The 22,655-nt window shown below is 43.4% G+C and overlaps 1 protein-coding gene across 6 annotated transcripts in view; it reads left to right on the top strand.

The window, feature by feature from the left end:
- The first annotated feature begins 254 nt into the window (after positions 1–254).
- Positions 255–22,655, top strand: part of MAX (MYC associated transcriptional regulator X) — a 27,270-nt gene continuing 4,869 nt past the window's right edge. For 2 of the 6 annotated variants that reach the window (XM_027768267.1, XM_027768268.1), the window contains exon 1: positions 8,857–8,964. Coding sequence is in view for 4 of the 6 variants with exons in the window: in XM_027768260.1 (XP_027624061.1) it covers positions 465–500; positions 1,218–1,244; positions 8,857–8,964 (171 nt within the window). In the remaining 2 variants the exon portion in view is untranslated. Of the gene's footprint in view, positions 501–1,217; positions 1,245–8,856; positions 8,965–22,655 lie in introns of those variants that run through there. The other 4 variants (XM_027768260.1, XM_006142411.3, XM_027768262.1 and 1 more) reach the window with 4 other exon arrangements.

Here is a 22,655-nt window from a genome sequence, read left to right as displayed (position 1 = left end):
TCCTGACAACTCGCGGTCTGCGGACTACAACTCCCAGCAGGCACCGCGCCACTTCGCTCTCTGTCCGCCCCCCCCAACCGGGACACGCAGGCGCTCTACACTCCGTCAACAAGCATGGCTGGCGTTGTCTGGATGCAGTGCCTTGTGGGATCTGTAGTTTTTCTGACTTTCCGTGGGCCATCGATCGGAAGGGCCAGAACTACAAGTCTCGGCTGCCCCAGCGTGACGAGCCCGGTCACGTGGCAGGGGGCCGACCAGGCGTGCGTGCCGCCGTTGATCCGGTGCTGCAGTGAGGAGGTGGTTCTCTCCCGTGTTGTGTGTGTGTGTGAGTGAGTGAGAGAGTGAGTGAGTGAGTGAGTGTGTGTGTGGGGGCACTCGGCTTGTTGTTGTCGGTGACTTCCCCTTCCCCACCACCCCTCCCCTCCCCGCCGTCGCTGCAGTGGCCGCTCCCTGGGCCGTAGGAAATGAGCGATAACGATGACATCGAGGTGGAGAGCGACGTGAGTCCCGGGGCTTCTTCCTTCCCGTTCGGGTTGTCAGGCGGGGACAGCGGCCGGGGCTCTCTGCAGGGCGATGGCGGGAGGGGGCCGGGCCGCCGCCGCCTCCTTCCCCTTCCCCCCCGGGGACGTGAGCGCCACCGTCGCGCTATGGGCTTGCTCCCCTCCCGGCTCCTGGCCGGAGCGGCCTCTTGGAACTGGCAGTGGGGAGAAGACATGCGGCCTCTGGGACCCCCCACTCCCTCCTGCGGAGAAGGGTGCTGCGGCCTCCCGCTTCCACCCTAGCCCGTTCAGGATCTCTGGGACACGGATGGGGTGCGCCTGGGATCCCATTGTCCGGATCCTGGGGAAGGGGACGGCGCTCAGGACCTGCCCCTGGGGTGCGGATCCCCTCCTCCGTGACCCTTGGATCCTGGGGGATGAGGAGGGAGGTGGGAGTGCCCAGATGCCCGAGCCGGGTCCGAGGGGAGAAGACCTTGCTCCAGACCCACTCTGGCCCTGGTCAGATCCCGGAAGGAGGGGCGGTGCTCGGGACCCCCTACACTGGTACCGGATCCGCTGGGGGTGGAGCGGGAGCTGGGGTGGGGAGAGGGAGGGAGGGGTGTTGGGCTGACTCCCCACCCGCCGCTTCCTCCGCCGCCGGCATTTTCTTTCTTATTATTGAATGTGAAGTGTAAAAATAACTTCTATATTTTCTATTTTTTTTCTCTCTTATTCCAGGAAGAGCAACCGAGGTTTCAATCTGCGGTACGTCTCCTACTCTCCATTTCATTTTCATTTCCTCCAGTTGTAGTCCTTTTTGGGGTCAGAGAGAAAGAGGTCGTTCTATTACTTTTAATACTGTAGTAAACTCTCCTCATAATCACTAAGGTGAGGTGGGCCTTGTTCTGGGGGCGGGAGGGATATTGCAAATCCCATAATTCTAGATTCTCAGGTGGTAAATTCCAGTGACTATAGGTGAGTGAGAGTGTCTTGTATGCAAAGTAGTGAATTGTTTTGTAGTTTCCAGGTGGAGGAATTCAACTGCCACTGTATATGTGGAAAATGGCAAATATAGTATTCTGAAATCAGTGGTGGTATTTCAGGGCAAAGTAGTCAGAAGATTTACTTAGGAACAAGTAGATTTTAAACCATATCTGCATAGTTGTGTGATGCCGAAGTCACGTGCAGTAATCTGCCTTTAACCAAAAGGCATGTGACTGCTATAGTATCTAGCTCCACATGGTATTCTAATGCAAAAAATGTAAATGCAGAGGAGCCAAAGCTTGACTCATGAAAGGGTCACAGTTTATTGTGGTCTGACTCTATTTGAGTTGAAGTAAAGGTATAAAGAAAAAAAATTGTTAAAATTTAAAAAAATTACTGATGAAAAGTGGCATTGCAGAGACAGCTTTGCTGAAAGCTGATCGATGAGATCGTACGATGTTATCAATTGAAGAAACTAGAGTTTTGATATTAACATTTTTAGTAGATCGTTCTGTGGATTTAGGTAGACACTAATCTCATGTTTTTGGAGTCTTGACAGTACCATGGGTGTTTTATGAACAGATTAAGGGAAAGAAAAAAAGAATAGACACAATAAATCAGTACCAGAAAGAGGAAGAGAAATAAGTATATCATATTGTCTAATATTTGGCAGTTGGATAGAATAAGGGTATAGAATAGGAGTCAAATTCAGATGCCTCTGGAGACCAGACAGAGATAGGAATAAAGTAAGGAAGAGATGAGGATGGGTACAGTGGAGAGCAAGTATGTCCCTTCCAAAAGGGCAGCTGCAACTCAACTGCAGTGCGTTGCTAGGTGGGAGTGAAGGCTCATTGGTGTTGCCAGAAATTTCTATTTTTTCAAAAAGATTAGAAACCTAGATATTTATATTATTTTTCTGATTTTTAAAATGACGTATTGACAGCTGTTTGGGAGCTTGTTAGAGTTTGCAAGATGCCGTTTTGCTATCTGGCATAAGGATTTAATAACCTGGGGCCAGCTGGTGGTGTATTTGAGGTTGCTGGATCCACATGGCCAGCTGAGCAGTTCAAGTCCCAGACCAGGCAGCTTGAGTGACAGGCCAGGTCTGTGTGCGTGACCAAAATCCCAAGGGGAAAATGGAGGAGAGGAGATTGCAGCATGGCCATCTCCCCTTGGGGGTGATTTCTTACTTGTGATCTCTCTGTCCCCGCCCCCATCCCGGGAACACATGTGCTGTATAACTAAAAATAAATAGAAAAAGAATAACCACAGGATAAGTGCAAGTTCTCTTAGTTATACCTGCTCTTTGTTAGAGCAAGCAAAGATTGTATAGATTGTCTTATCAGATAGACACGGAGAAAGATTTTATTTATTAAGAGCTGATATTTCTGTAAAACTTGAAGATGCAATTGTCTAGGGTTCTTAAAAAATTGTCACTGGGTATAGTCATTAAAAATAATTTTTAAAAATTTCCTCTGATGTATTGTCCCATATGTTCATACATAAGTTTGAAAATTGAATTCCTTTTTTTCAATTATCCTTAATAATGTGGACTTGGAATTTCATGTTTGGAGCCCAGTCTATTTTAAACAGTTTTCTCTCCAAGTCTGCCGTAAGGCTCAACCTAAGTTGGAGGGTGAGGATTGGTTCTGCTCCCTTTGAGGAATCATCCTTTGAATTGGAATTATATTGACCTTCCAGTGAGAGAAAAGTTTTCTTTTTTGTGAAATTTCGGTTCACAGTTCATGGAAGCTTTCCGCTTTTCAAGATATTCATCCTCATGAGTGTTGCTGTAAACTTGTTTATTAAATTTTTAAAATATTTCCAGTCTCCTAGAATGCTAATCTCATGGTTTTGTCTAGATGTTTTTAGTTGGCTGTCAAGGTGCTAGGATTTTTCCCTTTAATTTTGAGGAATAGGCAAGAAAAGTAGGTTTAACCTTTTGTTTTTAATTTGACACATCTTGTTATTGAAACTTAAATGTTATCTGGTACAAGATAATCAAAACGGTATGGAGAGAGAAAGCTGTGTGTTGTAGACAAATTTTATAGTATATCAAGCAACTGTCATGACTATACAGGGTAGAAAGGATTTCATTTCTTTCTTCTATGAATGCATTTGTTTTTTTCCTTAGATTTATATAAAAGTACATGTATTTTAAAATTTTTTTGGAGACGAGCTGTTAAGTTTTGCCTTTGAAAAAATGTCCCAGAAAAGGTGTAGCCCTTGAACAAATAGATAGCCAGATATTTAGGACTACAGAAGAACTTGTAAAAAGTTATTTGAAAATGTTCTGTGGGTCCTAATATAAAAGGAAACATTCATTCATGTTTTCTAATGTCACTGTAATATCTAGCCCTTCCTATGTTAGAAATGAGGGATACTTAACCAGAACAGAATTAGGAAATGAAGCTAATAGTAACAGAAAGTGAAACTGATTTGACGAATATTTTTTCTGTTGCCTCTGCAAACGTAACATAGCTTCTCTGTTAACCAATAAGCTTTGTTAAAGGAAGTAACGCCAAACAGTGTTCTTGTTACTAAATTCAGTATGACACAGGATCCCACAGATACTATTTTTATTATTTTTTTGCAGAGAAAGGCTTGTATTTTAAAGATAGGTTTCTGGGACAGATATATTTTATGCAAGGGCTCATTTTTGCATTTTGGTGTTTAGGAAATGTTTTTGGGCAAGAGTATAAGTATATGGGAAACACAGGGTTAGTGTGTTGGTTAGGGAATCCACGTTTTTTTCCAGTGTATTGACCTTCGTGACAGCTGGATGTGTTGCAATGTACTGTTATGGGTTTAAAGACAACTTTGTGCAGTTCAGCTTCAGGACCTTCCTGGGATAAAATATTTTTAACCTCTTAGAGCTATTTGCTTCTTTAGGAATTGCATTGTATTTAGGCAGGAATGAGTTTGGTCATCTCTGAAACTGGAATTCACTGAGGAAACTATTGTCTATTTTACCTGGAGTCAGATGCATGGCAGAAGTGCTGCACGATGCATGTATTTTGTCTATGTTTATAGTGTTGGCAGGTTTGGTTCCTGAATGAGCCTGTTTGTTAGAGTAAAAGGTGTACTCATGTTTATAGAACTTTTTTTCAAGATTCCAGTGATAGTCAAATAGTTGATCAGGAAACCCAACTTGGCTTCCAATCAAGATTTCTTGGCCAAGGCATCCTTTCTCCTTAAGTGACTATAGGATGATGCCATGTTTGAATAATAGTGTTCTCAAGTTTTGTTAGGCACCAAAGAATAGGAAAAGTTTCAAAAATAAATGTATTTATTAGATGACATTGTAAAGGTAATTAGCTTCAAGTAAGAGAGATGTCTGGAAATGGAAATTAATATCTTTCTCTTAAGGATCTTAGTAAATTTGCCTCATCCTAGCTGCCCATTATTTAATGTTGCAATTTTCATGTTGATCAAAATGAACATTTTACGTTTCTTAGAAATTCAGTTGTATTTGTTTTATCTGGTTCTTATCAGAAAAAATGAATAGATCTTTTTTGATTATAATTTGGGGATTGTGTATTTTCAGCATTCTTCTAGTTTAATAATATCAATAGCTTGATAATAATCATAAGCAACACTATCTTCCCCTAAAATGCAGCCTTAACATTTCTCAAATGTAGTAAATATTTATTTGGTGGGCAACTCTTACTATTCTGTATATTGACAGTTTTCTACACTGGAATTGGAAGGTTCACCTTATAGGTGGAGTTAGGTATCAGATAGCCTGCAAGAAATGACATTGTCCTGGAGAATCTTGAATATCCTGGAATAAAGAAGCATTTGTTCCTCATGCTATTTGCCTAGAACATGCAGGAAATAAGGCTGCTGACTGATAGAATGCCTTAAACGAAGATGAATTCTCTGTGGAATAAGTCGGAAAGAAATAATTTTAAAAGATTTACCTCAATTTTGAACAGACCTCTTTAGTTTAGATGACCTTCTGTCGGTTTTTAGCAACTTCTTGGCTAACAGAATAATGTTTGCCTTCAAGATTTAGCAACACATAAGATACACGTGCTTGTTAGTGTCAAAGATGGACAAATTGTAGATGAAGATTTTTATTCTGTCTGCCAGTGTGGAAAATTTGGTAGAAATAACACTGAAAGACTGAGTGAAAACCTTGGCAAAACTGTCAAAGCTGGAAGCGATTTGGTGCCGTAGTTCTGTTGAGCATCTGTGGGCCACTCTTCAGTATCACGTAGCCTCTTAGTATTTCTGTTCATTTGGGATGCCCTGAAGGAAGGGCTTTCTGGCAGAGACCACAAATCCAGCATAGTTGAAGACCAGGCAGAGCCCAGCCACTGCTTCTGTGTAGGGTGTGTAAGGAAGGTACTCGCTGTGCAAGCCCCCAGTTGTCTGCCTAAGTAACCCATTTTCGTTATCAAACATCTTTCTCAGTATAGGAAGGAGAAGGCTGGCCATCTGAGTTGAGTTTTATTTAAGACACGATTGTTTGTCACCCTTTTTTTTTGAAAAACAGTTTGGAGTTTGTGGGAGAATCTCAGATGCCTTAACACTGGAAGTCTTCACCCTTTTTTTTTTTTTTCCTCAACTCTGAAATCTTGGACCTATCAAAAAGGATTGCCAGTAAGTGAAGACAGTTAACAAGGCAGTGATAAGCCTGCCAGCAAGCCCTCTCCATTGTTAGGAAGTGTGGCTGGATGGATCTGTGAAGATGTTTCCCAGAGAGAATTCTCAGCCTTGTGTTAAAAAAAAAAAAAAAAAAATTAAATTTTTCATGTGCTCTTTGAAACCACTACCAATGGCGTTTAATTTAGAATTGCCTGGAAGGAGGCATATTAGTTCTGTATGTTTTAAACTTTTTTCAAATGAGATTTGGGAAGAGAAAAATACTCTTAAAATTGACTCTGGTTAGGCATCGTAGCCCACGGATGGACAAGGCAGCAGGGATTGGTCTAAGATTCTACTCTTCTGCTAGTTAAATTGGGCCTGGAACCACTACAGAAATTCCATCCACTACTTTGAGAACAACAGTCCCCAGCCCAGGCTTTCTACCAGGCAGTGGACTGCTGCCTTTCCTTGTTTGAGCCAACTTTGCAAACTTGGCTGGCTCCCCAGATAAGAAGCCAAGATTTCTGCTGATGGTCTACAGCCAAGTTCACTTACAATCCTCTAACCGAAAGACTTGTCCATTTGAGTCCTTTCAGGACTCAGTGAATGGGAGGGGGCTAGTGCATTGTGGGGATGATTTCAGCGCTAGATTATACTTAACTCCACCCCTCTAGTGCAGGCCCACGTGAAACCTAGTAACTTCATTCTAGTCTTTTGAGATTTGCAGGGCTCTCCCAGAAAGAAAACAGACCATTAGAATTTTATTTGTATCAACAAGAGGGATTGTGGGTAAAGCTGGTGTCACTGCTTCTGTGTACAGCTCTTAAGCTGGGAGGAGGGCCAGGAAGCAGGGTGCTTTAGTAGACAGGAGTATCTCGTCTGCTGCTGGAGGCCAAAGCAGAGTGATTGATTTGCATGTAAATAAACCATCTTAGGGAGTGTACAGTAAACACAAGAGAGGCAGATACATGCCAACTGTCATCCTTGAGCCTTCTAAGCATGTTAGGTGTAGTCCCAGCTTACCTCTGCGTAGATGACAGGAGAGACAGTAAGTTTGAGGACTAGGCATTTCGATTTTATGTTAATTCGTTCTAGCTATTCCATAGCGCTCTTAGAGGGCGTGTACAATTTTCTTGCTCTAATATTGTATGATACAGAGGGCCTGTATCTCTAGCTTCAGTCATCTGGTGTTCAGAGCTTGATTATTCCCTCTGTTGCCCGTAGTATTTCACACTCGCTGTAGTTCAGATGTAGTAAGCATTCTTTTTACAGTGACTTCAGATTGAACAGGATTAGGACAGCTTTAGAAATGCTCAAGCGTCTATCCCCAAAAAGAATTACAGTGCTGTGGAGAACCATGGTTGCCCCAGTCCAGCAGAACTGTAGGTGAGGTGCCGTACTGAGAGACCAGAAGTACCTGAGATGCCTGCGGCCGTTCCTGCCTCTTCCTCTGTAGTGACTGAGGCTTTCAGGGTTAGATGATAATTTGGCTTTCAAATCCTTTTATTCGACAACTCTTAACTTTAAAGTTGGTTTTTGTCTGTGCATCTTGTCTAGTACAAGGATTTATGTGAGACAGTTTATTCTTGTGCTAAGCCAAGTTACTTACTCTTGTTGCTTCATTTTTAAAATTCCTGGCACTTTGGGTAGATTAGAGCTACCCGAACTTCCTGTATACAGGCTTGCTCTTTAGCTCAGCTCAGTACCTCGTGTATTCACAGTACATTCTCAGTATCTTTTCCATAATTCCCAGGGTACAGGTGTGATGAAGGTCTTGCTTTGGGTTAAGGAAGCATTTGTGTTGCGTTTGGAGGGAGTGCCCATTTAATAGAGACCTGCTGAAGCTCTTGCAATGCCCTCCAGCACTGTCTCTTCTGGCTGAGCCATGCCTAAGCCAGTGCATTTTACCATCCCCAGTTTGTTGGCAGTCTTTGTCCCACTCCAGCTGATTATACTTCTTTGTGATTCCAAGCAGAACAGGTAGAGACATCAGTTTGGTTCAGATATTTAGATAGTACCAAATTAGCCTGACCACCTGTCACAGGTGCCTCAGGGAGTTTATTCAGCGCATGTAGGTGTTAGAAGGTCTGTCATCTAAGAATGGTCTGGCACGGCCTTTGTGTGAAGAAGTCCTTGGCAGGATAGTACCTTGGATCTACTTTTAAAAACTGGAACTCTAAATGCAGTTGGCATCTCGGGCAGCTCCGTCATGATGATCTTGGGTTTTCTAGAGGCTCCCGTGTCTACGGTGTGGTTTGGCGAGAAGGTCTTAAGTTAGTGCCTTTTAGTAAGCTTGAGATTAGACCAGAGACGCACGGTGGCGGGTTTCACATGGAAAGAAGCACTGCACCAGTGACTAAACTTCCCTGGGCACCCACCCTTGGGGCTCTCTTACAGTGGGGGTGATCACATCTTATGAAGGGGCCCACTGCAGCTTTCCCTGGTCACCTCCCAACCACAGACTGGCGGATGTTTGTCACATAAGTAAGTTGGGGTGAGGTGACAGCGATGTTGCAGGAGAGTCTCACTTTGTCCCCATGAATAACTTTTATTTTACTTGTGCATGAGCTAGATGCATCGAGCTACTTTGGATGTTCCTGTCGCAAGCCTTGCTCACCCCTTTCTCCCCCTTTAGCAGAGCCTAATTCTGGAGACTCCTAACTGCCCACCTCGACAAATCCTTCCCTGTCCACTCACCAGGGACTGCGCTGACAGCATATACTTCCAGGCTATACCCCTCCCACCTTGTACCAAGGAAAAGGAGTGACATTCCTAATGTGCCTTTCTCCCCTTTTTCTAGGCTGACAAACGGGCTCATCATAATGCACTGGAACGAAAACGTAGGGACCACATCAAAGACAGCTTTCACAGTTTGCGGGACTCAGTCCCATCACTCCAAGGAGAGAAGGTGAGTTTAATTGAGAAAGCCAAATGGCGTCCCCCAGCGTAGAACTCTTGGGCCTCTACAGGGCTGTTACCCATCTGGAAGGAATTGTAGTCGGGGATATTTAAGTGGCATGGTTCCCTGATTTTTCTGATTCTTGGAAGGATGCTAACATGGTCCTCATCTAGCAAATATGTCACAGGTAGTGGAGCTATTTGTAAGACATCAGTAAGAGCTGTCTTTCAAAATTAGTATGATTTGTAATTACTCATTCAAGAAATTATAACTATACACTGTATTATGGAGATTAGCCTATAGTTAGTTTGGGATAACACTAAAGATTGCCCTGGTCAGTGACTCGGCCAGGAGTATTTTTTTCATATGGTTCAAAGTTAGTACTTACTGTAAATGAATACTTCCAAGAATGTCTGTGAGCCAGCTTGGGCACCACTAATTTTCTAGCTCTAATATCTGTTATGTTCAAGATGTGTAAAGATCATTTCAGCCTTTGGAACAGGAGACTTGAATTAAAGAGACATGTTCATGTGAAATAGTAGAAAAACATAACCACCCCCCACTGATAGCCTTCCAGAAATGAGCCTTTTCCCTGGAGGAATAGGCACCAGCTGTTTCCACATTTGAAAAACAAAGTTAGAAACATTGAGTAAAGCCTATGGGTTAGGGTCACTCCTTGGAATTTGAAGAAAACATCTGTTTGTACAGTTAGTTCTATTCTTGATACCGAGTGTCGCTGGCTGTTCTTTGTAGCAGTTCAGTGGAAGAAATGGCAAACTGGGAAGAGCACCCGTTGTGCTTTTGTGTGTGTTCAGTGATCCAAGGTATGGAAGTGTAAGGAAGCAGCTACTTGTTAAGAACAATTTTTGCTCTTTGGTATGCCTCAAATGGCTCTCCTGCTTTAGCCCTGTGGTGGGGGTCCTGGGTTTGTTTGGTTATCCAAGATCAAATTTGGAACCATGATATTATTTTGTTTATATTGTGACTCTTGTAAGTCATGTGCTTTATACTTCATCTAAGGTGTGGCTTTCCATGTGTCTAAAGGGCAGGTCTCACCTTTATGAAAAACACGAAACAGACCATGTGAGTGCCTGGTATTGCAAAACCAGAATTTGCCATGGGTTAAGCCTACTTAGTGTGGACTTGATTTAATGGTCTTGACCCAAGATACTTGCCTAGAATAACAGCATTCCTGGGCACAACAGTGTATAAGCACCATAGGAAATCTTTTTGACTGTGGAGAGAGACTCACCCTTTTAGTCAAAGTACACACATGTTGTCTGAGCCATTGTTGACAGTCGGTGCTTCTTCTGTATCATGGTCAAAATCTCTTTGATGAGCCATATGAACGAGAGTACCTACCTCTAAGTCTTCACATCTAGCCCAAAGTTGCACTGTGGCAGTGTTTCTGAAGAGGTAGAGCTGTGGGGACCAGCAGATGGCAGAATGGTTATGTCAGTGGACTCCCACATAGTTGACCATGGTTTGAGTCCTGGACCCAGTGGCTTAAAACTCATACTGGGCACGTGTGCATGCATGCCCAAAATCCCAAAAGAAGAATGGAGGAGAAGGGATTGTGGCGTGGCCATCCCCCTGGGGAGGTAGTTTCTCACTTTCTCTCTCTGGCCAGTGCATGCGCCCTATACCAAAAAATCTCTTAAGAGAGAGAGAGAGAGAGGTGGGTTGCGGACCACCAACATTAGAGTTAATACTAAATCAGCCTTTCTGGAGGCTGACCTGGGAATCTTTATTTGTAGCAGGCAGTCAAGTAGTACTTAGGCATTCCCAAGTTTGAGAACACTTTAGGAAAGGTGAGTCATAGGGCTACAACTATGCCTTCTCCCTATGCAGCCCTTTTCACATTGACGTAACACTGTTCCGTACACCCTTAGATCATGTTATCTTAGGTCCTGTTGTCTCCTTTCTTTCTTTAAAGCAGTTGAAGGTTTGAATTGTTTTCCTTGTAAATGGGATCATTTGGCAATTATTATGGTGCATTCATTTATTTACTCCCTCCATTCCATGGTGTTTGCTAGAATCTACTACCTGTCAGGCACTGTTCTAGATATAGCAGTGAATGAAACAGACAAAAACAGAAACTTTTATTCTATGAAGAAAGGATTAAAAATGATGTAATAGTTAAATAAATACACACAATTTCAGAGAAGTACTATGGAAGAAATTAAACAGGAAGGGATGAATTGCAATTTTAATTAGGGCAGACAAGAAATGTCTCGCTGACAAGGTGACATGTGAGCAAAGATTTGAAGGAAGTGAAGGAAAGAACCAGGCATCTGTCTGGTGATGATCATTCCTGGTAAAAGGAAGGCCAGGATAATAGCCCTGAGGCAGGAAGCTGGAAGCATTTCTGGGCCAGTCAAAAGAAAACAAAGAGGCCAGAGTAAGATGAGTGAAGGAATGGGACTGAAATGTAGGCTTAAAAAGCAGAAGGACTGGGAAATGACTGCTCACTTTGGTTGAACCCAACCCCTTCCCAACTAAGAGTGTTATCTTCTTTACTCTCTTTGCCAGCACTGTTTCACAGTTGCAGTGAGTGTCACAGAGTGCTTTGGTCTCTCAGACTTCTGAGTCCTCACGAAATGTTGTGATCTTTGTTTTCAACTGCCAGAGGGCATGTGTGCTCACTAGAGAGAAACAGAGAAAGTAAGCAACTCTCAGCGGGGTGTGGTTACATTGCAGTCCCTGTCTCCAGCACACAAGCACTTGTTCCTGGTGTGTTTTTCAAGCAGCAGGGACTTGGGTTCAAACTGCAGTTGGCTATGTGGGATCTGGCTCTCTTAACACTGGGCTGTGGCTCTGTCCTGTTGTGATCTTTTTAAATGTCGTATTTGAACCAAAGGAAATTGGCTCATTCTTGATCTGGATTACAGTAATTAAGGTTGGGACATGATGTAAATAATCACAAAATTATTATTTTAACGTGTGAGTTTTGGCGAACTTGGCTCAGATTCTTAAAGAAAAAGACTTATTTGATTCATTTTATGTTTCAGTCTTTGATTTAAGCATCTTCATGTTCTCACTTAACATTTGGGTTATTTGCTACGTATCCTGAGCTCTTTGTTTTTTAAAGAGAAACCAATATTCATTGAATTGGGTCCTAACCAAGAATAGGGGAATAGCTCTGTGGAAAAAAATAGTGTTAGGAGTGAGACCCAAAGTCCATTTATCGTTTGTTTCCCTTATTTCTACCAAAAACTAAACATAAAGAGTGGTCACCTTTTGCTTTAGTTTAAAAAAAAAAAAAAAACGGTAGTAGCCAACGTCGGGATTGTAATGTAAAGTTAATTCGCGCAGCGGTTCTGTAAGATATTGTTGGACAATCACTGTGCTGGCTGCTGCTGCTAACATTAAACAAAAAAAAAAAGGGGGTCCCCTTTTGTTTTAGTTTAAAAAAAAAAAAAAAACGGTAGTAGCCAACGTCGGGATTGTAGTGTAAAGTTAATTCGCGCAGCGGTTCTGTAAGATATTGTTGGACAATCACTGTGCTGGCTGCTGCTGCTAACATTATCATCAGAGATGAGAAAACAGTCTCAAGATCATGCTCCCAGCCTGTAGCAGGACAAGGACTAGAACTTGGGACAGCCAAGTGTCATCTTCCTACTATAGAATAAACAATTAAAGAGTTTGTTTTTGCTTTTGTTTTTTAATTTTGCTTAAATACTTAAATCTTGTCATTATCTTGGGAGCATCCCCTAGATAGAGCCATTATCTTGGCATTATATACTGCCAGGGCTACTGCTAAAATACTCCCCTCCAAGGTAACCCTTGATGTCCAGGGTTGAGAATCATTTAAAGTCTGCAACTTCTTTGTGAGTCCACATAACTGCTCTGAACCCAAGAATGTAGCGTTACAGTGAGTAGTCCATTTGGGTTTTGCCATAAATCTCAGGGTTAGCAAGGAGACCCTTGAACCCTGTTGTCTGAGTCGTTTCCCTTGTAGTTTCAGCCGAATGTGGAGCCTGCACCTTGGGAAAGGTGGGGTGGAATTAGAGCCATCAGCCAGTCAGCCAGAGTAGCAGATGAGGGCAAGATCAGCTGGCCACAATTTCTAACAGAGAAGTGTACTTTTTTTGAACAGAAATTCTTCTTTGTTTTAAGGGTCCTTCATTGGTACTGGGACCCAGTGTCACTCTGGTTTACTGAGCTCACCATGTTCATGTGAAGAGCTAGCCCAGCCCATCAGTGTGCCTTTGGTAGGGCTGTAGTTCTATAGTTCTGTCCTCCATCCCGTAAGTTAGCCCAACACCTGAGCCAGAACAATTATGTCGAGTCACGCTGCTTCCTTGTCATGGTTGACTTTAGCTCCATGTAGGTGTTCATTTCACCAGTGGTTTATAGTAATTCTCCTCTCTCACGTCGTTCCCTAAATGCTTGTCTGTCGTACTGTTCTCTCAGGCAGCTGTGCCCTAAAGGGCCCCTTCTGGATAGCGCTCTGCTGGGAAGACAGGACATATAACCCCAATGGGAAATAAAGAAAAGCAGGCCTTCTAGTCAGCATTAAGCTCAGAATGGCTATTATGTGACAATATAAGGGCACTGCCTCTGCTGCTGTCACTGACACTGACACCTCGTAGGGTGACAGCCCGAGGAAACAGCAGGCTTGCTCAGCCATTTAACAAAACAACCCACCTGCAGGCTGAGCCCCTTGTGCTCTCGGGGTTTAGACGGCATCATAGATGGTGCTGCTCTGGAGGGCCTGGCTCCGCTGTTGGGAAAGAAGATTGTACCTAACAGTAAGATAACATGCGGGGCATCAGATGGGAGGTTTAAACTACTGAGCTAGCCTTGGATTCATTTCCATTCACTTCTGGTTTCCTTAACAGACAGGTATTGAAACCACTTAGCTCCCTTACAGTGGGGAGCATGATTTGATTTGATTTTGATTGTGATTAATATTTTTTTTTAGCTTTTTCTAAAGACACGTGCACTCTGGAGAGAGACAGTGAGGGGGAAAGTTAGAAATCACCCCAACGAGGGATGGCCACACTGCAATCCCTTCTCCGTTCTCCTGAGATTTTGGGCATGTATGCACACGCACATGGTGTGATTTTCAAGCTGCCAGGTCCGAGACACAAACCATGATCAAGCATGCGGGAGTCCAACACTTTAACCACTATCCCATCTGCTGGCCCCAACGTGATGATTGTCAGGGCCAGAAGGCCAGACACTCTGTTAGCACTTATCCCAGTGTAGTTTTTTGTTGTCATTGCTGTTTATTCGTTTGTTGTTTACATATACTTGTGTGACGATTTAATGATTGCCCACACTATACCCTGATAAATTACACCAAGGGAGGGAAAATGTCTTCTTGTGGTCATAGTTCTCCCCTTAGTGTCTGGCACATATGAAGTGCGGTTGTGCAAATTTATTTCTTCCACAAGTGAAGCAGAGAGAGAGCACCCCTGACTGTTATGCCACTGACCACCCCTGACTTCAGCCAGCCCCAGATCATGGCCACGTGTGCCCTGTGCACTTCGAGGAGGTCTCCAGATGCAAACCCTGAGCCCTCCCAGGTCGGTCAGGCTCACAGAGTGTCAGGTGTTACCACTGTGTTGATGTCTGGCCCAATGAGTATTTCTTTCTTAACAGAAAGGAGGAAACCCCATGTCTACCCTGGCCACATTATTCTGGGAAATGGCTCATTCCTGTGGATGCTTTTAAGGCAGGCATTTCATTCTGCAACACTGTCTACATCATATCTGGGCTGCTGGAGGGGTTGTATTTTAAAAGAAACGTAAACCATAGCCCTATCCATTTCACTTCATTAGTCATTAAGGTTATTACCTGGCCAGACTCCAGCCTAGGCAATTATCTTCGTAAATTTTCTAATCTTAAATTGTTGCCCATAGTTGCCCAAGCGTCCTTTAGGCTCCAGGCTCAGCATGTAAATGTATGTATTTAATTCTTTATAAACTAACCATTTTGTGTGCTGAAACCTCTGAGGGCTTTTCATTGCCCGGCATTCTGTGTTCTAATAAGGTGCCCCTCTTGTCCATCTGCTTTTTCTCCTCCTCCCTCAGGTTTAGCCTCCAGTTACCCTGGAAGAATGTGTAAACCCTCCCATCTCTGCCCAGGAATGTCATTCCCAGCTTCTCTGAGTTCTTTCCTTGTTCGAGCTCCCCCTCCAACCATCACACCTAAGTGAAGCCTGGGTTTCCTGTTGAAGAGACCTGATCAGAAGGCCCCCCCTTCTGTGCGCCCTGTTTCCTGCCTGTCTTCACCTCTCCTCCTCCAAGGCCTGTATCAGGCACTTCCCTGCCCTTAGAACTTGAAGTATCTCTCTCCCTTGTTGGCCCCAGTGGCCCGATGTGGGGCCTCTCCTGTGCCTCCTTTAGTTCTGTGATTGCCTTATCACCTCACTAAAGAGTATGCTCCTTGAGGGCAGAAACCTTGTTAATCGTTCTGGGATTTTCTGCAGTGCAGGAAGGGAGAGGACAAAAGAGGACTGGACTAGAGAGCTTGGAGACTCTCACCTAACATTTTTGGCATGCTGACTCTTAGAAGGGTAGAGATTAATTATTAGGCCTCCCCTTTAGCATTTCTTTTTTCATTTTTTAACTCCTCTACCAAAATTGCAAAAACTTTAGAAAAATAGGAAGAGGAAGAAACCCTCTAACACAGCTACAACCATCCCTTCATTCTAAGATTCTGTAATAAGCACTGCCCAGTAGAAATTGATTGTGAGTCACAAATATGTTTTATATATAATTTATTACTTTATTTAAAATACAATTAAATTTTCTAGACATAGTGAAGAAGTCAAAAGTAACAGGTGAGGGGCCAGCAGGTGGCGTGGTGGGGTGGTTAAGGTTTTGGACTCCAGGCCAACTGTGGTTCGAGTCCTGGACCCCGGAGACTTGAAACTCACATTGGGTGCGTGTGTGTACATGCTCAAAATCCCGAGAGGAGAATGGAGGAAAAGAAATTGTGGTGTGGCCATCCACCCCAGGGGGTGATTTCTCGCTTTCTCTTTCTCTCCAGTGAGATGCCTTATAGCAAAAATCTCTCTTAAAAAAAAATAAAGTAACAGATGAAAGTAATTGGATATTTTGAGGGCTGGCAGGTTGAGGTGGTTGTTAAGTTGCTGGACTCCCACATGGTCGACCGCAGCTTGAGTCCTAGACCTAGTGCCTTGCTTTTTCACTTTTACTCTTTTTCTCCGCCTCTACCCGCTGCCCCATCTCTCCCTGGTGAACATACATGACCTGTAGCAAACTGAAAAATAATAATGATAAATTTAAAAATAAAGTAATTTAATATTTTATTTAACCTAATATTTAACAGCAAATTCATATTATCGGTATATTAAAAAAATTTTTTTAATTGCTAGAGGGTTCATGCACTGACCAGAGGGAGGGAAGGGGAGAAAGCACCCCCCAAATGAGGCATAGTCAGCTGTAAGCCCTTCTCCGCTTCTCCATCTTGTTGGGATATTGGAAGACACATGCTTGCGTGCCTGGTGTATTTTTCAAGCTACTGGAGCCAGAATTCAAGCCTTGGTTGGCCATGTCGGATCTGGCTCCCTTAACCACTGGTTTACGTGGCCAGCCCTAGAAGTTATTAATAAAATATTTTGCACTATTTTTCTTGGACTAAATTTTTAAAATCTGATGTGTATTTTATACTGGCACATCTTAATTCAGGGAAGTAGCACTTCACATGTTTGTTAGTTAGCATGGCTATTGTGCTAATAGTATAGTTAAAAATTACAGTCTTTATACCTCATCCCTCATTTTAATATGACTGATACTGAGTACCCATCCTTTTTATTAAAAAAAAAAAAAGGCATTTATTTATATATCTATTTGTTGTGATTTTAAAGCCACCAGGTCTAGGATTTGAACCACGGTCAGCCATGTGGGAATCCAGTGCCTTACCCACCATACCAGTTGATGACCCCCTGAGTATCATCTTAAAATAGACATCAAAAGAAACTTATCTCCTGTTTTTCTCTCTACAATGCCATTATTAATTTTTTTAAGATTTATTTAATTTTATTTATTGTTAATTATTTTTTAATTTGATGAGAAAGAGAGCGAACAGGAAAATGAGAAAGCAAGCTGCCAGGTCCAAGAGTTGAATCGTAGTTGGCCATATGGAGTCCAGTGCCTTAACCACCATGCTACTTGCCAGCCCTATCTGCTTAATTTTAACCTCATGGGTTTACTGATGGGGAGTCTACAAAGCAAGGAAATACAGTATTATAAATTTGTGTATTTCCTTTCAGGTCTCTTCCCATGGGTGCCTTCCATGGATAAAGTGTTTAATTACAACTCGCTGCTTTTTTATGGTGTCATGCTTTTTTCCCAGGTGATACAGTGTTCACATTTAGTCATTCAGCATGTTTCTATTGGTCGGTCTGGGTTGTATCCAGTTTTTATATATTAAAGTTGAACATGGTGTATGTTGCCATTTTCATAGACTGGATTCCCGGAAGTTGGATTCTGGGTCACGGAATATGAGCGTCTGATTTTTATCTGTCTTCTAGGATTACTCTCTTGTCCTCTTTCTTTTATTTCTTTTCATTTATTTAGATTTTTACCACAGGGCACACTTGCTCACAAGGAGGGGGGTGGGAGGTGAGAAACCATTCCCAAGAGGAATAACCATGCCATGCCACAGTCCCTTCTCCATTCTCCTCTTGGGATTTTGGGCATCACACACATGTGCCTGGCGTGTTTTATCATGGAGTCAACCATGTGGGATCCAGTGCCTCAGCTATCACGCCACCTGCCGGCCCCTATTTCCTACTTTTTTTTTTGACTGTTTTATTTAGCTTTTTAAATTTATATATGTGCATGTATGTATATGTATGTATTTATTTTAATTTGACCAGAGAGAGAGAGAAAATGAGAAAGCAAGCTGCCAGGTCCAGGACTTGAACCACAGCGGCCATGTGGGGTCCAGCGCCTTAACCACCATACCACCTGCTGGCCCCTATTTCTTCCTCTTTAAGCAAATTCTGAAAACCAGTGTTTTTGTAGTGTTCTGAGAATACCAATTTCATCATTAGAATTTTCTATTTTAATGGATTGACTAGTAGGCAAAAGTAGTAATTACTTTTGTATTTTGTTGATTACCAATGAGATTATTTTATTTTATTTTTTTTGGAGAGATTTTCGCTATAGGGCGCGTACGCTCTCCAGACAGACAGAGAGAGACATAGAGACAGAAAGCGAGAAATCACCCCCCAGGGGAGATGGTCACACCACAATCCTTTCTCCTCCATTCTCCTCTCGGGATCTTGGGCACGCACACACACACTCCCGGTGTGAGTTTTAAGCCACCAGGTCCGGGACATGAACCGCAGTCGACTACGTGGGAGTCCAGCGACATAGCCATTACGCTAACTGCTGGTTCCCGAGATTATATTTTTCCTACATGTTTATTTACTAGCTGTTTCCTCTTTGGGGAACTATGTGCTCCTGTCCTTCAGGGCCACAGTTTGATGGAAAATTGCCACACCTTTATTTCAAGCCACCAGGGACTTAGAGAAAAGAGAGCAAGGGTTGGAAAGTGATTCGTGCTGACCCTCAAACAAATGCATGACTCCTGGCTTTAAGCCTTTGACAGGGCATGGAAACTGTCTTTCCTTGATAATCAACAAAGTGCTCCTCTTGCTGCAGAGGACTTGGAAACAGGAATTCTTGAGGGGCCACAGTCATGCAGGCCCTGACCTCACAGTTTCCCCGCCTCTCTGGTTGGCATCTATGGGGCTCCAGCTTTGAATGAACTAGATTAATGGAGCCCCAAACTTAGTTTGCAAAATTTTTAATTTTTGTTTTCAGAAGTAGTTTATTCAAATGGAAATGTATGCTAGCTTTTCCCTGGCCCTCTCTTTACCTTAATTTATGTAAAAGCTTGTGCAGGTTTCAGGAAAGACATGGTTATAGTTCCTCTAAAATAACTAGTACAGAATAAAACAGGTATCAGATGCTGAGTCAGGGAGTAGATTTTTTCTCATCTCTCTGGATATGGTGTTCTATTCTTGGGGGAATAAGGCAGCTGGAACATCAGCCAAGAGGATCTGTTTTTTTTTTGGGGGGGGGAGGGATTTTCGCTATAGGGTGTGTGTGCTCGCCAGACAGACAGAGAGAGACATAGAGACAGAAAGCGAGAAATCACCCCCCAGGGGGGGATGGTCATGCCGCAATCCCTTCTCCTCCATTCTCCTCTCGGGATCTTGGGCACGCACGCACATGTGCCCGGTGTGAGTTTAAGCCACCCGATCCAGGACTTGAACCATGGTCAACTATGTGGGAGTCCAGCAACATAGCCATTACGCTAACTGCTGGTTCCCAAGAGGATCTGTTTTGACAGTGAAGGGGAGACTCAAAAATACTGCTAAGATTGTTGTCGTTTCCCAAGACAGCCTTAGGACCTTGGGGAAGGGCAGTGGTGTTCCTAAGTTAACAGTCCAGCACTGCGGTTCTCTTCCTCACCTCTCTACACCCACTTCCTAAAAACAACTTGGATTTCTAATCCTATCCAAGCTAATAAGACAACTCCAGAAGTGTTTAGAACTCTTGCCTCATATATGGACATTTTTGAGAACCACTGTCTTAAGTGGGATTTAGTAACTTTAGACTTTGTCCAAAGCATTAGTATTAAGTACTTAGGAATCATTTAGGGCCTTAAAAGGTTCTAAGTAGAATCAGACTCTTTGGGGTTGGGGGCCTTTTGTGATGTACGTAGTCCATTCTTGCTGTGATGCCTAGGGAGAGGGGACTCTTTCAAAGCTGAGTTCTGTGAAAGGAGGCGCTTCTGGAGGATGGGTTGACCTTCCCTCTGTCTACTTGCTGCCTTGAGAAGGGACACGAACAGACTGTCAGCTGTAGCACAGACAGTAGAGGGGGCAGGAACCTGCGGAGCTGTCTGCCACACCGTGCGTCTTCTCCATTGTCCATTTTGCTTTGACCCTGCTTCTGACTGCCAAGAGGTAATGAAGCCAGCAGCACTGTGGCAGGCTGACATTTCCCCCTTCCCTTGGTTGGGCTCAGCTATCCTGCATCTTAAGGCTTTTCTCAATTTGTTTCTTCTCTGCTGGATGCCTGTTCAGTTCCTCTCACCTGGCTTTAAAATAAAAAGAAAAAAAAATCTTCTGTAATTCTGCCAAGCTGCTAGTTTTCACTTCTTTTCAACCACATTCTAAAGACTAGGCACCATTACTTCGGTTTCAGCCCCTTGGTGCACCTGTTACCGTGTGGAGGCAGTCTACCCTTGGGCTTCAACTGTCACTCCAGGGGAAACCTCTTCACTAGCATCTTCACTGGTGTCTTTTTAGGCAAATCAGAGGACACTTTTGTAGTCCTTTACCTCCTCCTCCAACTTTCCCCACTGTTACAATGCTGTCCCAGCAATTCTATTGATCTTTGTTATTAGTTCTGCAGCCTTCACTTTGTTCCCACATATGGGTATGCTGGAGACATGGGGTCAAATCCTGACTGCTTCCGACTAGTGACATAACATTGGATAGGTTACAGCATTGGGCCTCAGTCATTTATAAAATAGGAAAATAAGACTCCGAAGATATGTGAGGAGGCCTGGCACTTACTAAGTACCCAGTAAGTTTTAGCTGCTTATCATCACTGCCATAACTGCCATCATCATCTCTATTACTGTGCGTACAGGCTTTGGAACAAGATCTGTCAAGGCTGCCTGCGTCGTCTTCCATGGCGCCCTGATGAGCTCCTTGGCATTGACTCACACTGCATCATAGGAGACCCAGCTGCTTCTCCAGACCCTTCAGCCATGGTTCATCCTGTCCCAGGGCTGTGTCCAGTTGTCCAAGGAAGCCACTTCTGCTCAGAAAGAAGCAGAATTAGTACTTTTAATTTTTAAAAATTTTATAATATGTAGGAACTGCTGTTTAAGGCATCTGTTTTTCTTTTTTGTTTTGTTTTTAATTTGGTGTAGAGTTTGTGCACTCGCTTGAGAGAGCCAAAGAAAATAAGAGAGGGAAACTGAGAAATCACCCTCCCAGGGGTTGGCCACATGCAATCCCTTCTCTTCCATTCTCTTCTCAGGACTTGGGCATGCACACTAACGTGCCCAGTGTGTATTTCCAGTCACTGAGTCTGGGATTCTAACCATACAGTCAGCCATGTGGGCTCCAGCTGCTTTAACCACCACACAACTGGCTGACCCCCAAATTAGTGCTTTCTTATTGTAAAAACTAGCAGGAAAAAAACAATTACTCAAGTCCTTACTGAATACCTAAAGGCAGCACTCAGTGGATACATCGACTTACAGTTACACTCACGTGAAATTGTCAGTTGACTCAGCTGACTATCTTCAGAAAACAGAAACTGAAAGCCAGGGCCACTCCATAGTCCATGCCATAAACCCCAAAGCCATGACATCCCAATAGCTTCGTGTTTATCATTCACTTATAATAAACGCATAAAAGGGCCTGCCCATACTTAGAGCTGTGGCTGTCACATGATCTTGTGTGGCTTGGAAAGACAGAAGGAGGAGATTTTAGATGAGTCTAGCATTTTCTAACTCCAGCCTTTTGCTTTTTCACCCACAAACTAGATGCACATGTAAATTTTGGGTAATTCTGTATTTTTATACTTGAGATTTTTTCTTGTTGAGTAGCCTGGGCAAGTCAAAATAAAGTCAACTCTAAACCGTTCTTTTGGGCTTGCTGAGAGGTGAGGGGTACTTCTGCTTTCAGCAGAGGAGGTGGAGGAAGGGCTGTGCTTTGCACTTTGGAGCCTCATGCTGGGTTTAAACTGATCCGGCCTTCCTTGGGGGCCTCTTGTTCCCATGGCACTCCGTATTCATGAATTTTATCTTCATCCAAAAACTCTCCTAAAGTAGAAACTACTGTCATTTACTGGCTCTTTTTCCCATGCTTACAACTCACCTTTCACCTCTTGATCCTAATTTCATGGTTTCATAAATACATATTTGAAGGAGGCAAACTGGTGGCAGAAAGGCTGCTACTCAGTCTGGTCAGTCACTGAAAGTTGTCACTGACCATTTGCAGGTACTTTCTGGGCTTCCAGGGTTTGCTTTTTTTTCCCTTGTACCAGATGCACACAGGTAATTAAACTAAGAGCTAATATGGTGTCTGGGAACTGTTTTTAAAAAATAATTTTTAAATAGGCAAATTTAAAGAAAGATTGGGGTGTAAATATACCTCAGTGATGGAGAAGGCTGAGTTCGGAGGGGTAGGTGAGAACTTCTGGTCAGATAAGGACCAGCTGTGGGGCACATTCCTCTACCATAGAGTTCCACACTCTTTCTTGCTACTTCGCCACCTCTCCGTACATTACTAATCATTTTAAATTCTGTCCCTAGTACCTGAGAGGTAGGATATTTTATTTTGTTCCTTGGAGAGGTGCCTTTTGCAGAAATGGAAAGCAGCACCTGACATGCCCACTACTAGGCACTCTTACCCCTCCTGTATACGTTGACTTCCTCAACTAAAGAAATGCACGTGAGTTTTTCCCCACCCTGTTCCCTGCCCAGGGCGTGCTATTTGTCCTGCCCAGAGTAACCTTTTCCCACAAATCCTACCTTGGTCTAATACAGAGTTAGACATGCATGCAGTGCTGACTGAGGTCAGTGCCGAGCACAGTTGTCACCACTGCCAGAAGACATATACCCCACGGCCTTTTTGTCTTTCCTCCTTCCACCCATTGGCTCCCCTCCTTTTCCTTCTCCTCCTC

Source organism: Tupaia chinensis, unplaced genomic scaffold, assembly GCF_000334495.1.
Source record: "Tupaia chinensis unplaced genomic scaffold, TupChi_1.0 Scaffold000075_1, whole genome shotgun sequence".
In the NCBI taxonomy this organism is placed as follows: domain Eukaryota; kingdom Metazoa; phylum Chordata; class Mammalia; order Scandentia; family Tupaiidae; genus Tupaia; species Tupaia belangeri.
This window is presented reverse-complemented; position numbering and strand designations above follow the sequence as displayed.